Genomic DNA, 17,553 nt, shown 5'->3' on the forward strand with positions numbered 1-17,553 from the left:
ATACAATAGATATTCAATGGCTTGATGGAATGATCACATTTATGAAATGATTACTGTTTCCAGCACTATTAATGCATCTTTCATTGGGTTGCTCACAATAACTGTGAGCAGAAATAACCTAGTTTACCAATAAGGAAATTCAGTCTCAGAGAGTGTAAGTAACTTGCCTATGATCACAAAACCAGGATTTGAATCCAAAGACACTAACTCCAGAAACTGGCTCTCATTTCACCAAACCAACAGTTCCCAAACAGCTTGGTCTCAGGATCTCATAACATACTTAAAAGGTACAGACTGCAAAAAGCTTTTGTTTATAAGGATAATATCTATCAATATTTACAGAGGTGGAAATTACGACTGAGGACATTTAAAAATATTTACCAATTGATTTAAACATCTATTAATGTTAACACAATTAAAATATTTTATGAAAGATAACAATTTTCTCAAAACAATTGAGAAAACTGACATTGCCCTGCATTTTTGCAAATCTCCTTAATATCTGGCTGACAAGAAGACAGCTGGATCCTCATAGCCGCTTCTGCATTCCGTCTGCTGTGATATCACACTTCAGATAGCTTCTGGAAAATACCATAGGACACTTAGAAAGAATGAAAGTTAAATGGGCAAATGACATCTGTGTGCTGTTACTGAAATGAATTTGATCTCATGTACCCCGCAGAGGGTCTTGTGGGCCCCTGGGATCTATGGAACCTCTTTGGGAGTCACTGCTCCATGACATTCTGTCAAAGGAGCAAATGGACAAAGAGCCCTGTCTGGTGGGGAGTCGTGTCTCCAGGGAGTTCATCCCATCTGCAGCCTTCTGGACTTTACCAACTCCAGCTCATACTCCATTTCCGTCTTAATCCTAGGTGCCTCTTGCTCTTTATAACCAACGAGTTTAATACCCATTTCTGTTCATTCACATCCAGGGAAAAGAACTTCTAAAAAATCTTCACCCAGTTTCCTTTAGATTAAGAATTCAATTAAATTGAATCAATTAGATAGGAATCAATTAGATTCCTTTAGATTAAGAATTCAATTTTCAGAGAAAATACTCTCATATATACTCAAATAAAACATATAAATGAGTCATTACTAGCAGTATCCTAGTTATTACTAGGCATCCGAGTGTGATGCCTAGATCCTCATAGCAACTGTAATCTCAGCAACTCAGGAGGCTGAGGCAGGAGGATCACAAGTTTGAGGCCAGCCTCAGAAACATACTGAGACCCTGTATCAAAATATTAAAAGGCTGAGGATATAACTCAGTGGTTTAGCATCCCTGGGTTTGATCCCTGGTGCCAAAAAGTAAGAAAAAGACAGTATATTTCATACCTAGAGGGAACCATGCATGGCCCCCCAACTGCCATCTCTCCTCAGGTCTTCACCCTTCATCTCCCCATGAGCATCGGTGGAAGGGAGCCCCACTCCACCCCCAACCCCCAGGATCCTCATTGCTGCTTCCAGACCATGCTCCCTATTCCGCCCTAAACCCTGGTTCAGAGTCTCATGTCCTCGGCCAGCCAGTGCCTTCCTGCCGCCCCTGTGCAGTTGTCTTCTCTCCTTGAACACCTTGGCCTAGCGCTCTGCCATTCTAACAGGCCAAGGAAAGAGCCTCAGAAGGAATTAACCCTACTGACACCTGGGTCTTCAAGTCTAGCCACCAGAAGGGGGAGGAAATAACCATGAGTTGCTTCAACAACCTCTGGTTTTGTTGGTTTGAGACTGGGTCTCATCCTGTTGCTCAGGCTGGCCTTGAACGCCTGATCGTCCCCTCTCCTCCCCAGGAGTAGCGAGGCTTACAGGAATGTGCCACTGTGCCCAATGTGGGTAACCCACAGGGCAGCCCCAGCACAACAGTACACCATCCATGTAGGATTAGTCTTTGATTTCAGGAATACCCCCTCCCATAAAATTCAACATCCCTGGGCCCAAGTACCATGTGTGACTCTACGTTCCCTCCTGCAAGGAGTGTCTTTTCTTGTCTCTCTTCATGACCGTCCCTTCTTCCTCTCACCAATCATGCTCATCTAACACCACGAGGAGGGGCTGGAATACAAGCTGTTGTATGGCTCGAGTTACATGCCAAGTTCTCCACGAGGAACGCAGAATGGGGAACTCTAATAAGTGTCTCTAGGAAGACGAAGATGCCTCTTCATCAGATGCCCTGCCTTCCACCTGAGCTGGTCCCCTAGAGAGTTCCTAATGTGGGAAGCTAGGAGCCAGTGGTGGCCTGGGCTCTCAGCAGCACGCCAATGGCCACCAGCTCCCACCTCTAAGGCCGCAACCTGGAGGTGAGAGGTGGTGTGTGCCATTGCCATGGAAACCCTCCCACTCCTCAGGGATCACATGTTCCACTGCTTGCTCAGAGAAGCAGTTCATCAGTCCTGGCTCCTCTTGTAGGAGAAAGGCCTCTCTTCATAAGGGACCGTAGGCTCATATCCTCCTGGAGCCCTGCACCCAGGGACAAAGGCCAGCCACTCTGCTCTCTTCTTCCTGCTGTAATTCAGTTCCACACACTGATCATTTGTCTGTTCCAGGTAAGACTCTGGACTTGGGAACTACAAAAATACACAGAACCCTTGGCAAGTGCTCGCTGCAGCTGGAGAGAGGAACAGATCTACGCTCTGCTTGTTCCTATCATTTGAGCACATGTGGCTAGGTCCCCAACGACACTGAGAACAGCACATTCCAAGTTAGCTCTGGCCTCACCGAGATGCTGGCTCTGTGAGCATCAGCCAGGAAAGAGGCCTGAGGCAGTCAACTTTCAGGGTGTCTGCGGAGAAAAGCTGCGTCTGCAGTGGGATACACCAAGAGGCCACAAGAAGCTCTCCATGAACAAATGAATGATGGGATCTTCAAGAAGTGGGGTGGCATCTCACCTCAGATGCCCACCTGCTCACCTGCAGGCCCCTGCTGTCCCACCAATGGAGCCAAGCATGGCGAGGCAGAAGGCTCTTGGAGGAACATCCTGGGGGCCTGAGGATATGTATGTGTCCTTTTCAGTTTTCTTGCCACACTACCGGAGGAGAGGAGGATCATGGGTAGGTGGGGACTTACCTACTCTGGTACCGGCTCCTGGGCCAGAGATTTCTTAAGTTGGACACCTGCTGGTATAGCCCAGGCACCGCATCTGAAGACTTGATGCGGTATTCCTGAGACACCTTCATCTACTAGGGTTTTCTGCGGCCCTGGAGGATGGAAAGGACCCCCCTCCCACGTTATTATTGGAAGGGTGTAGACCACGGACAGCCCCTAGGGAACAATAGGAGGACCATCTGGGGAAGACTTGAGAAGAGAGACCTGCCCGCTGTCCTCAGGAGGGGTGGCAGTCCTCATCCTGGGCTACACAGAGACCTCCCTATGGGTGGAGGCCACCAGCTTTATACAGAGCCCAACACCCAGAACAAAGCTAGGACATGCCCCGTAACAACTAATGGCCTGTCACATGGTTGGCTGTCCTGGTCAGGGGGCTTAATTAAGGCCCCATGAAGATCCCCACACCTGGAGGGGACAGGGAAGCCAGAGCAGAACATGCACTGCTCTGGCCCAGCTCCAGCTTGTGCGGGGTGAGAGGGAGGAGCTGGAAGCGAGTCTGAGCCTATATTCAAAACCAAAATTTATTTTAACAGAAAGTAAACTGAAGGCTGCAAAATCTGTTGGGATGCTGTGAAGCATCACCCACCACTCAGCCGTCAGATCAGGGATGTGCAATCAATAGCAGTTACTGAAGCAAGAACACGGGGTCTGGTTCCCTCATGAGGACTTGCGCCTTCTCAGGAGACAGTCACACGTGGGCTGAGCTGGGCCGAGAGGAGAGGGCAGCAGCCTCCAGCACAGGCGCTCTGTCCCCCTCTGTGGAAGCCTTGGAGGACGACACCCTGGTACTGCATGACGGGAATGGTGGGCACCTGCTGTCACTGGAGCTCTAGAATGGATCCCCAGAGGCCGAGGCCATAGCCACGCATTTCAGCAAGTCCCTGAGCACCTGCCACGTGCCAGGCATGAGACTGCAACAAGGAACAGTGACTTTGCCCAGTTCCCAGCACAGCAGAAAAGAAACCCATCTAGGCAGACAAGTCAGCATGGCGAGAATAGCCTGCCTCCGGATCCTTGGGCTTATCTGCAGGTTCAACCAAACACGGATGAAAATACTCAGGGGGGAAAAGATCACATCTATACTAAACACATACAGGCATTTTCCCTCGTCATTACTTCCTAAATATAGGACGAATGTTTACAAAGCATTTACATTGTATTAGGCATTGTAAGTAATGCAGAGATGATTTCAACTACACAGGAGGATTGCACAGGTTTGATATCATGCCATTTTACTTAAGGGATTGAGTGAGCATTCTCAGATTTTGGTATCAATGGGGCATTCTGGAATCAAGTCCCTACAGATACCAAGGGACACCTGTATTGGGAAAAATGTAAGTGACTGGATCGTGTAGTCTAATTGGCTAATTGAGCAAATGGCAGGGGCACATCTAACCCAATCTTGGCAGTCAGGAGAGACTTCCAATAGGAGAAGCATCTTAGTGGAGTTAATGGACAGGTATGAGCCAATCAAATGAGGACAGAGCACGTCATCTCCATAGCTGCCAGGAGGCATGGAGCGCTGCACTGAACAACTTAGGTTTTATCCAGGACACAGGGGCATCATGCAAAAGGGAATGGACTGGGGGCCGACTATTTAATGGACATGGGTTTCTTTAGTAGGGAATTAGAATGGTGATGTTTGCATGCATCGAAGGTATTAAAAGCCACTGAATTGTATACCTCAAAATGACAACTTTTATGTTCTGTGAATTTTTAACTCAAAATTCTAAAAATGACAACTAGAAAGAAGTTTTAATTCCAACCAAGATGGAGTAAGAAGGACCAGATTTACCCTCCTGCCTGAAACAAACCCAAAACAGGACAAAATATTTGAAACCAGACATGTAAGAGAGTGGATATCAGGCAACGAAGAACAAGATCCTGGAGGAATAAAAGAGGTGAACCCAAAGACTGTCCCAGCTTGCTTTGAATGTTTCCAGGTTGCAGAGAATGGGAGCGAGCAGAAACCAGGCAGAGTCCAGTGGACTTTCCAGAGTTGAAGAGAAAGAGCAGTCAGAGGAGGTTGGGGGGAGCCAAAGGCGACTGGGGTTTACAAGGCAGAGAAGTGGGGCAAAGAGACTGGTGTTGAGAGAGAACTCTGGAAATCTGCAGAACGTTTCCATCTGGTATTCAGAAGAATGCTGATCAACATTTGGCATGTAAGAAAACTAGCCAAAAGCACTGGAGGAAAGGATGCCTGAAGCTCTTGAAAGGCCACAGACAGTGTCTGTTCCACCCGCCAGACTGGGTAAAACCTCATAACTCACAGAACAGTGGGTAGAGTCCCAAGAGTCTCATACCCAAGTATTGGGGGGAATTTAGCCACAGGCTAAAAGCTCTGCTGGTGTTGGCTAACAAGCCTTATAGGCAAGACTCAAATCAAATTGCTTCCAAGTAACTTAACCATGCTCCAAGACAAAGTTTAGACATATTTGCAGAAATGTAAATATATCCAGCACAAAAAAATAAAGTAAAATTCATGCAAGAAGTACGAAAACAACCCATGGGAAAAAAAAAAAAAAAAAGACAACCTAGAACTGACACAGATGTTAGGATTAGCAGACAAGGACATTAAAAGATTTTGAAAACATGTGTTCGAATATTAAGTAGAGACATGGAAAATAGAAGACAGACTCAAGCCAAAATTTTACAGTTGAAAACAACCTCTGAAATCTAAGTGACACCATCACATTTGCTCAATCGGAAAGCTCATCCTGGCTGCCATCTGGAGGGTGATAATAAAGTATGTTAATATTTTTGACGGTGCAGGTAAGAAATGATAGTGTGAAACAGTTACAGTAGAGCTGGGCAGAATCAGGCCTTTTGGAAATATTTGAGAAGTGGCAGTTCAGGCCAGGTAACCACTTAAAGGTGTGAGGTGAGCCAAAGATGATCAGAAGGTGAGACATAGGTGAGGAAAGCAAGCTTGTCCTCCACTTGAGATGGGGTCAGAGGGCCCCAAGTGCCTCAAGTGGAATCAGACTGGCAAGACAACCTGGTCAATAAATGCAACTGGGGAGGCCACCCTTGTGAATCCACATGCATGCGTCCCACAAGGTGCCGGACACAGGGAGGAGCTGTGCACTCAAGTACGAGAGGCCGCTGCAGTTGACTTCTAGGGAAAATGAGCATGGAAGAGGGTAACACCTGAGTGCCAGGCAGGGCCAGAGTTCCGAGTTTATCCAAGGCACAATGAGAATGGACTGGCACACTTTAAGAAGTGGACTGACAATTGGTTTTACATTTTAAAATATCACTCTGGTCAATGGCAGAGAAAGCATGGGCAGGAAGGGGCATGGCAGAAGCAAAGGACCAGTTAGGCAGCTTTGGTCATTCAAAAGATGACAGTTTACATGTGACAAATGGAAAGACATGAATAACTAAGAATACGTACCAGAAGCAGATCCATCGGGCCTGGTTTTTATTTATTTTGCCATAGTGGAAATTGAACACAGGAAAGCTCTACCACTAAGCTACGTCCCCAATACTCCTTATTTATTTTAGACAGGGTCTAAGTTGCCCAGGTTGGCCTTGAACTTGGTGTCCTTCTCCCTCAGATGCTGGGATCCCACGATGCTGGGATCATAGGCACACACTACTGCACAAGTCCCAGGCCTGTGTAGAATGGATGTGGAAAGAGATGGACGGGGATATGGAAGAGGTGATAAGAATGGCTTGCAGGTTTATGACAGGAGTAAACGCCACTTATTAAAGTACAGAATGCTTACACGGGGCAGACACGGGAGGGGAGAACAAAGAATCCAGCTTAGACATAACTGATTCGAGGCCACAAGTAAGCAACTACAGAGGGAGTGGTGTTCGGGGAGAAACTGGGGTTAGGTACCCAGATGTGATGTCCTCAGCACACAGGTGGTATTTTGAACCACAACAGACATGATCACACAGGGAGTTTGCAGAGTCAAGAAAGAGGACAAGACTGAGCCCCTATAATTTATGTGGTAAAGTCCATAGCTAGAGAAGTATGTGGAGGCAAGGAAGAATTTTTAGTGTGGAGGTCAGGCAAGGAGGTGGCAACCAGAGCACCTGTGGAGGGACTGACCTGTGAGGAGGGACACTCGGATGCAAGATGCAGGTCTACAGAACAAATGGTAGTGAGACGTTCCTGTAGCACCCACACCCTGTGCTAGGGAGGACAGTGACCAAGGAGGCAGCCGTAGTGAGGAGAAAGGCAGAAGTTTAAACAATAAAGGTAGGAATAAGATGTCTTCCTGCTAACAGGTGCCAGGATGTAAGACAGCAAAAATCCCAAGATAAAAATTATCAGTATTCATGGAGCATCTGCTTAAAGTTCTGTTTCGACACACAATAAATGTATTGCAAGCTAACAGATGAAGAGATCTGATCACTCCATGCTCAGTGCTGACCCAGAGGACAGGATTTCATCATTAAGGGACTAACTAGGGCTGGGGAGATAGCTCAGTTGGTAGAGTGCTTGCCTTGCACGAGGCTCTGGGTTTGATCCCCAGCACCGCAAAAAAAAAAAAAAAAAAAAAGGGACTAACTAGTTCCCTTGCTCCCAGCCCTTGTTTCCTTCCATTCCCAAGAGAAAATTTTCCAGTTTCTACATTAACCAATACCAGAGGATATTAGACCCAATAATCCCCACTAAAACCCAGTGTCCTAGGAGTCTTACTGTATTCTCCTTAGTTCTAATTTCAGAAACACAGACTATGTTTAGAGGGTAGAAAGTTTTAACATCAGGATCGGTGGCTGTAGGTGTTCCTAGCATTACATGCTTAATACCTTTCAGCTGCTTCTAATAATGGCGAAGAGAGCTCAGAAAGGCTTCCTATTCTAACCTGACTGCTGCTGCTACAAAGGTTCCAGGGGAGAGGCTCCCACATAGCTAAGCATCAGCAGGAATCGAATTCAAGTAATTCCACAACCAAGCAAGGGAAGCAAGCTGAGGCTAGGTATGGAGAGCAAAAGGAACACTGCAGTTCCCCCTCAGGACCCTCTGAAGTAGGGCCTGAGGGACAGGAGGCCCACACTCCACCTCAGGTGACAGCCAGCATTGTACCACCAGCCCTGTGACGGTTGAACACCAACTATTATTGCCAGATCTGCTTTTCTAGGACAGTCCAAAATCAGATAAGAGAAACACTGGAATTGTAAATGGTGGAAATTATACTTTTAGAACTATCAACTACCCCCTCCCCCCCCAAAATTCCATGGGCAACTATTTACAACCTGTTTTGATTCCAAAACAAGAGTTCGAGTCAAAATGAAACAGAGAAACCTGGGTAAACATCTAGCTTCACTTTTATCTACTTGGTCATGCAGCTCAGCAGTATTCCCCCTTAGGTTTACTATAGATAAGGCCTCTGGGGTATGGTCACCTTGGAAACGATGGTTTAAGCCATTTCAGAAACTTGGGAGGCTTCTTATGTCTCTTAAACCCACTGGAACCACGGCCCTTTCTCTTGGGCCTGCACAGGTGTCCAGTGGGCAGCCTTTGAGAAGACAAAGCTCCACCCCCAGATCACACGCTGCCATTTTCTGAACATGGATCCTACAGAGCCACAAGTCTGACCATGGTACACAGGCCAATTCCTTCACTTTCCCTCCTCTCTAGTCACCTTCCCCCACACTGCAGGCCACCCTGTGGCTATATCCCATCAAGACCCTTAAATCCTATCATCCAGGAGGCAGATTTGAAATCTGGGGTTCCTACCTCATGAAAAACTTTTGTGGCCCCACATGGTGGTACACACCAGTAATTCCAGTGATTCAGGAGACTGAGGTAGGAGGATCATAAGTTTGAGGCCAGCCTCAGCAGCTTTGTGATACCTTGTATCAAAGTAAAAAAAAAAATAAGATGGACTGAGGATGTAGCTCAGAAGCAAAGCATCCCTGGGTTCAATTCCCAGTACCAAAAAAATGTCTTTGGCAAAACTGAGTCAGTGTTTAGCATACTCTGGTAGGGCAGCAAAACAGGGCTCATTCAGTAGCAAAAACATCAGCTCTATCAATTTCTAGCTCTTCATACTTTTGGCAAATCAGTGATCTAAACCTCATTGTCCTCACCTGAAAAATGTCAGACATTAAACAATACTTATCAAATAATGTCCAACAGAGGATAAACAGCTAAACACAGTTTCCTACAGGTGCAGAGCAGATTTTACTATGGGTAAATTACCAGTAGTGATCTTCAAAGAATCTAATTGAAGATCCCAAGGAGGTTGAGTTCTCGGATTTAAAGCCTTTCAAATTCTGATTACTGAATACTGGGTATTAAAGTCATTAGAAACTAAATGGAACCAGCAATAAAGAATGCCTAGCAATAAATACCTAATGAGCTGGAAGTGGCTCTTCTAATTAAGAGATCTAATAACTGTCACTACTTAATGGCCACAAAAAAAGCGATAAAGTACATATTGAAGGGTACATTTGTCAGGGAAAACAGTGGCAGCTTTTAAAATAAGCTGTTAGAACAAACCATAGGGCTTTAAGGTAAGATTCTGCAAATCAGACAAATCTGCATTGTCAGATTATAGACTCTGGTCTGTTAAACACTTCAGCTAGTTCTTGTACTGCTTTAAGTAAATTCCAAGTAATACCAATCACCAAATTAGAGTCTGTTACACAAATGCTTTATTAATACAAACACAAACTAGAAAGCACTAAGAAATTTAAATATCCATGTCATAACAAACAGGTGGCAATTCCACATCCAGGGTTGACAGAATGCTCGAAGGGGACTGCAACGGATCTACAAAAGAGGAAGTCTTCATTAAATCTCTGAAAACCTTGTTGTTCGTATCAGAGAGACTAGCTGTCACTTTTAATCATAAGCTCATGTTTTTCCCTTGTGTAATGAATCCCTACCCACCCGCCTCCTCACACACGCTTCTTAGTATGGGACTGTGGCCCCAGAATTGATCTGCATCAGGAAATGTCTTAGGAGGTACCTAAACCTCAATTGCTCTTAGAGTAAGAGCTAACAGGCTAACAAATGATAAAAGAGGGTAAGTTATCGTATAGGAAAAACAGGAAGCAATGATGGCTTCTGACCACAAATTCAAACTAAGATCTCAAACCTTGAGCAGTACAAGGTGGAGTCACTACACTACAGCACGGGTCTCAATCCTCTATTGGATGTCACTGGAGTTCTCTCCAAACAAGTCCTGTATACGGTTCGACTTTCAGCCTAAGAAGCTACATGTTAAAGTCAATCCTTTGAGTCCTTTTGCAATTCCAGAATTACTTCACTTGGCCAGGGTTGAGAAGAGTTTTCAGTGTTCGGCAATTTTCACCTTAAAGAATAGAAATTCCCATGGGCCACCCTTCTCCACAACTCCTGTCCACACAGTAATGGACGTGTTATGAACCGGGTTGTTTCCAGCCTTCAAGAGGCGCCTGTTCACTTACTAGATGCCCATGGTGGAGACGACATCTTCACAGGCGAAGGGGGGCCCAGCTGCAGCAGCTTCTCAAGTCCTCTCTCCTCGTCAAGAATCATGAGAGGCACTCCACTCAAGGGGAGGTGTGCAATCTGGTGCTCTTCAGGCAGGTCAAAACTCTCAAAATCTGTCAAAGGGAAAGCATCTCCTCAGGACAGCGGATCTCAGTGGTCAGCAGAGTGCTAGAGATTGGAGAACCTTTCAGAGGATCCACAAGGTCAAATCTATTTTCCTAACAATATTAATACCTTTTCCACTGTTGACATCTGCAACGAAGGTATTAAGGCAATGGTGGATAGAACTGCTAGTGCCTTAGCACAGACCAAGGCGGTGGCAATGAACTCTATTAGTCGTCACTATACTCCTCACCACTACTGGGCTGTAGTAAAAAAATAAAATGTCACTTCACCATACATAGTAATAATATTCACTCTCAACACTTGACAAGATGTCTTAAGATTCTGTGTGACAGAATGGAAAGTGTGCCATGAAATATTCATCATATACCAAGGTATGATTTCCTCCCCTGCCTGGTAGTGGGGAATGAACCCAGGGGTGCTCTACTCCTGAGCTACATTCCTAGGTCTTTTCATTTTGAGACACAGTCTCACCAAATTGTCCAGGATGGCCTCAAACTTTTGATCCTCCTTCCTCAGCCTCCCCAGTGGCTGCAGTTACAGGTGTGTAATTGCAGCTCAGGATCAAATAATAGAAGAATTTGTGCAACTGAGTTGCAAGATAAACTAGAGGACCTTCGCTGGGAAGGTTTTCACTTCAAAGAACAAATGAAAGATAAACTACGGTCACTCAAACTTGGGTATTTGTCACACACTTTCTCAAAGGAAGAAAGTCTATCACACTTCAAAGAAAACAGTCTCTTGCCAGTAACAATTCAAAAGCATCAAGGAAAAAATTACAATTGTGGAAAACTTACTTGCAATAGTTAGCATGACATTTGGTAAACTTATTTTGCAATCATTTAGCTAATACTTATGACTTTTCTGCTTTTCTGATGAGATCAGTGGCAATTATTAATGGGTTTTTATGTAAAATGATGTAACATCCAACATTTAGATATCTACTTCTCAATGAACCTATAAGTGGTCAATGCATAATAAATGCAAAGACAGAAGATACAGTGCTAGACCAAAGTACTATACTATCAGAATACACAATGTTCACTGATATGGTCTGATTCTACATGGCAATTACATGTTTAGATACAGCCACTTGTTCTAGAGACAAAGAAAACCTTTGACAATCATCTGATAAACTACTCCCCCTTTCCTAACTACACCTGCATGAGGCCTGATGCATTTGCCTTCGCCAAAACAGATGCAACAGATTAAATACACAATTTGATGAGAATCCAATTATCTTCTTAGGTCAAATTCAGAAAATCTTCAAAAATATAAACCATACCACTCCTATCACTAGACTTGTTTGGAAACTTGTCTTATGTTAAAAAGTTATTTACAATAATGTAATGTTTATTATTTATTAAATTAATATTCTTATAATTTCTTAGTTTTAATTTGCAATACAGGAAATATAAACAGGACACAAAAAGTCTTTGGGATCGTCGACAATTTATAAAAGTATAGAAGGGTCCTGAAACCAGAAGAACCACTGTATTAAGTAATTTTCTGTCTTAAAACCCAAGGGCCTTACTTCTTAGGAATTATCTAAACAACCAATTTCTCTTGACAGCAACAGAAGTATGATTAAAATAGTGTTCTGAGTTTTCCTTTTCAAAGAGGTTATCCTTCTCCCAAAGGATAAGAAAGTGGTAGTTCTCATCTTTGTACTTTGCTATGAAAGGGCTCTAAAACCTAGGTCCTCCGGAATTAGGCTGCTCTTTTTGAAGTCTAGTAAAACCAAGAAGTCAAAAAGATATTGAGTGATATATGACTACTCAATTTAAAACCACTGAATTATAAAGAAAACCATAAACTGACAAAAGACTCCAGAGGAAAGAAGTCTGCAATATTACAGGGCTAATTTTCTTTATCCCCCAAAGAGCTCTTTAAAAAAAAAAAATAAGTGAACCAGTAAGAAAGTCACATGAAGGATAACAAATGCAAATAGAAAATTTCAAAAATTAGAAGTGGTCAATAATCAAATATGCTCATACACACACAAAAAATATCAAAACAAAACCATTGCCATTCTGATAAAGATTAGACTTAAAACATGCAGTTACAGAAGAGGTAGGAAGCAGAGATTCTCATTCTCTGTAGATGGTTCAATGGTTCAATAACTGATACTATTTTGCAGGGCTATTTGGCAATATCTTTCCCCAAACACAGCACGTTGTGGTCCTCTTTCCTGATCTATACATATAAAATCTAACTCATTTTCCTTAATGGCTAAATGGCAATCATTAGCATGGATATATTACATTTTATCAAAACTTAATCCCCCCCACGCAACTCAGCAAACCTTCTCAAAGTTTATCCTCCAGGTGAGCAAACTCAATATAACTTCAAGAATACTAACTGCACAATTGTTCTTAATATATAAAAAGCCATAGCAATCTGAATGTTTTAGTAAAAGTATTACTAAAAGCCAGCTGGGCCAAAGGGGTAAAAAATCTGGATCAGAAATCTCTATGGCCCTTGCCAGGTATAGTGGGAAACACCTGTAATCCCAAAGACTTGTGGGCTGAAGTAGAAGGATAACAAGTTCAAGGTCAGCCTCCGCAAATTAGTAAACCCTGTCCCAAAGTACAAATAACTTAAAACCGGAGTGGGGAGTTAACTCAGTGGTAAAGCACCCATGAGTTTGATCCCCAGGAGACAAAAAAAAATATTCTGAAAGGCCCTGTCTGACCTGCCCCCATGCCTCACCTACCTTTCACTTCCCAGCACACCTCAGTCCTTTTCCCCACCTTGGCTCTCTTCACACTTTGACCTACAATACTTCCTGTTGACAATCAGTGACCCTCTGCACTCTAGGCTCCCTCATAGCAGCGCCTACTGTGTCTTGCTAACCACTGCCTCCAAAGCCTAGTATGCCTGACACAGAAACCCCTCAACAGCTGGAGTAAATGGAAGCTTCTGGTCCTACGACAGAAAAGATTTCAGATATACACAGCTGGCTGAAGGGATTTTTAAAAAATGTTTTCACTAGCTATAGAGACTTTTTCTTAAACCAAGAAATACTTAGCTCAACCAAGGTGCTCTTGGGCATTGCTCAACTTTACACAAAGGCTCTCTGCACACTCTGAAGAGGTTTCTCCGAAGACTGTCCACACTGCATTTGCTCATGTTGGGCACGCCTCCTCTAGGCACTAAGCTTTTGAGGACAGGAACAAAGTCCTACACATCTTTGCTTCTATTCCCTCCTGACAAAGGTGATACCTTGCAAATGATTCCACCTGAACAAGTATATTTATTCCAAGCAATCTAGATTTGGTCAGTCTCGTTACAATCTGGGATTATACGGTACTCACACCAAGTTACAGCTGAGTGAATTACAAGAGAAACTAGAAGTCAAAAACAATTTTTGCCATACCAAAAGATACTACCTAAAGGATTGAAGGGAAAGAAGTTTTCTATTTCTGGATAGGTATCATCGGAGGCAGGACCAGTGCTTTTTGCTTTAACAGTCTTCTCAATCATCTAAAACAACCCAAGAAAATATGTGTTAGCAAGAATGGAAGTCTTGTCAAACAAGCAGCACAATAGATGGTAGGGCTTCTTCAAACGTATGATTACTTCACTGCATTTTAAAATTTGTCAATTTTGTCCTATCATCTAATTAAGCATAATCCTTAGTCCTCATTATACCTAAATATATACAATTCAAATACAGTCCTAGTAAACAGGCTCAAAAGTTGAAAATTTAAGTATTAGCACCTGTTAGCATAAGTGATCAAGAATATTGAGTAGTTAATTCAGAGCTAATCAACTCAATTATCCAAACCTAAAAGAGAAAATGGGCATGAGTGCCAAGAATAGTAACTACTCCTCAAAGTCATTTTTGGTTTATAGAAGTGTGATTTTTTTTTTTTCCACCAGTGTTATCTTAATTATTTGCTTGGTTAATATGAACAAGTTTATCTTCCTCAAATACAGTTAAGAGGCAGTAAGTGATGATCTAGGACTTTTGAGGAACAGGTAGCTAGACAGTCAACTACAGTAGTAGAACAAACGCAAGCCTCAGTGTTCTTGATTTACTTTAAATCTCTATTATAGGTTTCCAACACTTCAGTTCTGGGTAACATTATTTTTCCCATATCATTGCAATACCTGCATTTAACATTTTCTCCTTACATCAAATTTTCCCCCCCTCAACAGACACCTATGTCCTAAGCTGCACTACATGTAAGCCACAGGTTTGATGTAAATGTTTTCTAAAGCACATCTAGTATTCAAGGTGTTAATCCAAATGCTAAACTCGTCTCTCACAGCAAAGTCCTCTCAGTCTGGGACACAACGTGTACCTTGTGACCACACACAATGATCAGCAAGCTAGCAAATGGTCCCCTAACAAGCTGGTGCTTGTTCTGGGAGGTGGGGAAAAGGTTGGTAGCACCTGAGTAATATCAAGCACCCTTTTCAGTATTTTACGTATCTAATTAGATACCACAAACCAATCTGCTTCCAGACACCAGTTAAAGTCAGGTGAGGTGAAATTACACATTAGCTTCTTCTAAGACTTCTCAGCTCAAGATACACAGAAGTACAATATGATTCTCCTCTACTCACATTTGCTAATCTGCATTTCCCTTCTACTCAGGGGAAAAATAGCCAGGTAAGAATGCAGCAGTCTCAGGGTCAAAAGTGCTGAAGTTTAAACAGTCTCTTTATAGCCAAGACTTACCTTTTTGGCAGAGAAATTTGGTTGTTTTTGTTTGAGGGGTCCATTGTTCTTTACCGTCTTTTCTGTAGCTCTGTTGACGGTTCCCAAAGCCTTTCTGACCGTTTTAGGTAAGGCTGGTGGAGCATCAAACTTTTTGCCAACATGTGTTGAAAACTGGGGTCGCCCATCCAAGGCTTTAACTGGCAAAGGAAAACTCTCACCATGAGATTAGACCAGTGAACACCTCTAACTCCGATGCTCTGTATACAAAGTTGACTCTCATTTTTGGCAGTGGCATAGCTATGATTTACCCAAGGGCATATCCCAAGCATTGAAAGCACCGAGGTTCAATACTCTTAAGTCATCTCCTTAACATCGAGAAGGAGGGCTGGGGATGTGACTCAGCGGTCGTGTGCTTGCCTAGTATGTGGAGGCCCTGGGTTGTATCTCTAGCACTAAACAAAAAATTCTGAGGATTATTTTAAAAATAAATAACCTGATTTAATTGCCAAAGAACTACACTAAAAGCTCAATTGGCTCCAGGCCACACCCACAACACCCGAGTGTCTAACTGCAGCCTTGTATACTTACCAGGCCCAGGCCCCCGCTTCAGCCCCTCCTTAGGAGCCACACGGGTACATGGTTCTCCATTTTCCTTATCAACGAAGATCAGAGTAGCCATTCTGAATTGCTCTAGGGATGAGACGTATGAATTAGACTGTTGGGAAAGGAGAGAGAGGTGAAGGGATGGCACAGATCAAACTTCCCACCCAGGGGACGCCCTGACAAAAACAAGAGCTAAGCAGAGGAAGAAGCCACCAGGTGCTAGAGCCACCAGGCGCTGAAGCCTGAGTCAGAGGCTCTTCGGTCTACACAGGCGGCTTGGGACTGGCACCCATTAGAAAGAATCTCCGTGCGCACAGGACTCAGCCCGAGGCCGCGCCTGCACCGGCCCCGGAGTCTCGGGCTCCCGACCCCAGTCTCCAGCCTACACCACTCGGCCTTCCCCGCGAAGCCTGCTCCTCCACGCCGCTCCCAACAACCAAACTCACCCCAAACCGCAACGCCGAGGTCGCGGCACGCCCGCGGTTTAAATCACAACTCGCGATTCTATTGGCTGGTCCTGGAGGAGGCGGGATCTCGGGCGGAGTCTGGAGAGAGAACCAATGAGAGGAACCCACACTGCCAGGCCCGCCCACAAGCTCGTCCTCCGCAGGTTTGTGACCTGTTTCCCACGGGGGGCGGGGGAGGGGGAGCTAGGATCGTGTAATATCCCAAACCTGGGAGGGAGGCTTTTTGCTCTCCGTGACATTGAGCTGTGTGGACGAACGCACTGACCCAATGCCACTGTTTAACTGTTTTGAGGTCTTTTTATTTAATTGGCACTGTAGAAAGGACTGAAAGTATTTCTATGCATTTCTACCTATTTTCAAATACTGTAAAAATGTGGCAGGCTTGGGGAAAAAAGAATGGAGATCACCTGAAAGTCTAGCCCCACTGAAATAAGCACTCCTCCTTTATATGTAGCTTTTTAAAATAAAAATCAGCGTTTACATTCCTGAGCTCCACTCCACACAAACTCTTTGAAAGGGGTGGGTGGGAGGGAGGGACTTTCACTGAGGCAGCGACGTTAGCTCTTGTCACCAGCACGTTTGAAAAGACACACACGCATGGGAGCAGGGGATAAAGGTTCGGAAGAGGTAGCACTCGCACACATACCAATGACCGGAAATTCTGTCACCAAGATTATTGCTTACTTTCCAGTATTTTCTTTCACAGGTATACTTTCGGGTTTGGGGGTGTATCTCAGTGATAGAGAGAGGACTGGCCTACCAGGTTTTATCCCCAGCACCGGCAAAAACAATTTTCAAACGAAACCTCACATCTATACTTTCCAAGGAGGGTGGGAATGTTATAAATGCTATTGTTTTTCCAAGACGGAAAATCTCTTAATTTTTCCCCCCATGATAAAATGCAAGTTCACATCAGGGCGAAGTGACATAATTACAAAACGTGCCAGCTCGCAGCTCCTGATAACTCCTTTTCCAGCGACTTCTTACAGCTGTCACTTCTTTGAATAATTCTTTTGGTGTCGTTCTCACTCTGTATGGTGCAAACTCGAGGAAAGACAGTGTTTACACACATCCCTAGCGTGCAAGACTGGCTGGCTACTAATTACTACTAATTTAACTGCCGTATTTAATTCATACGTCAAGAA

The 17,553-nt window shown here is 44.1% G+C and overlaps 1 protein-coding gene across 3 annotated transcripts; it reads right to left on the reverse strand.

The window, feature by feature from the left end:
* Positions 1–9,703: 9,703 nt before the first annotated feature.
* PTTG1 (PTTG1 regulator of sister chromatid separation, securin) lies at positions 9,704–16,470 on the reverse strand. 3 transcript variants are annotated; one of them, XM_079143846.1, is made up of 6 exons: positions 16,388–16,470; positions 15,927–16,028; positions 15,357–15,535; positions 14,059–14,152; positions 10,498–10,656; positions 9,704–9,838 (listed from the first exon to the last, which is right to left on the reverse strand). In XM_079143846.1, exons 2-6 carry the CDS (start codon positions 16,015–16,017, stop codon positions 9,759–9,761), a joined length of 603 nt encoding a protein of 200 aa, XP_078999972.1. In that variant the 5' UTR covers positions 16,018–16,028; positions 16,388–16,470; the 3' UTR covers positions 9,704–9,758. The 3 variants fall into 3 exon arrangements, with proteins under 3 accessions (XP_078999972.1, XP_078999971.1, XP_078999973.1); XM_079143845.1 differs by lacking the exon at positions 16,388–16,470 and adding an exon at positions 16,328–16,387; XM_079143847.1 differs by lacking the exon at positions 16,388–16,470 and adding an exon at positions 16,257–16,385.
* Between the last annotated feature and the right edge of the window lie 1,083 nt (positions 16,471–17,553).

Source organism: Sciurus vulgaris (genome assembly GCF_902686455.1).
Source record: "Sciurus vulgaris genome assembly, chromosome: 6".
Taxonomy (NCBI): domain Eukaryota; kingdom Metazoa; phylum Chordata; class Mammalia; order Rodentia; family Sciuridae; genus Sciurus; species Sciurus vulgaris.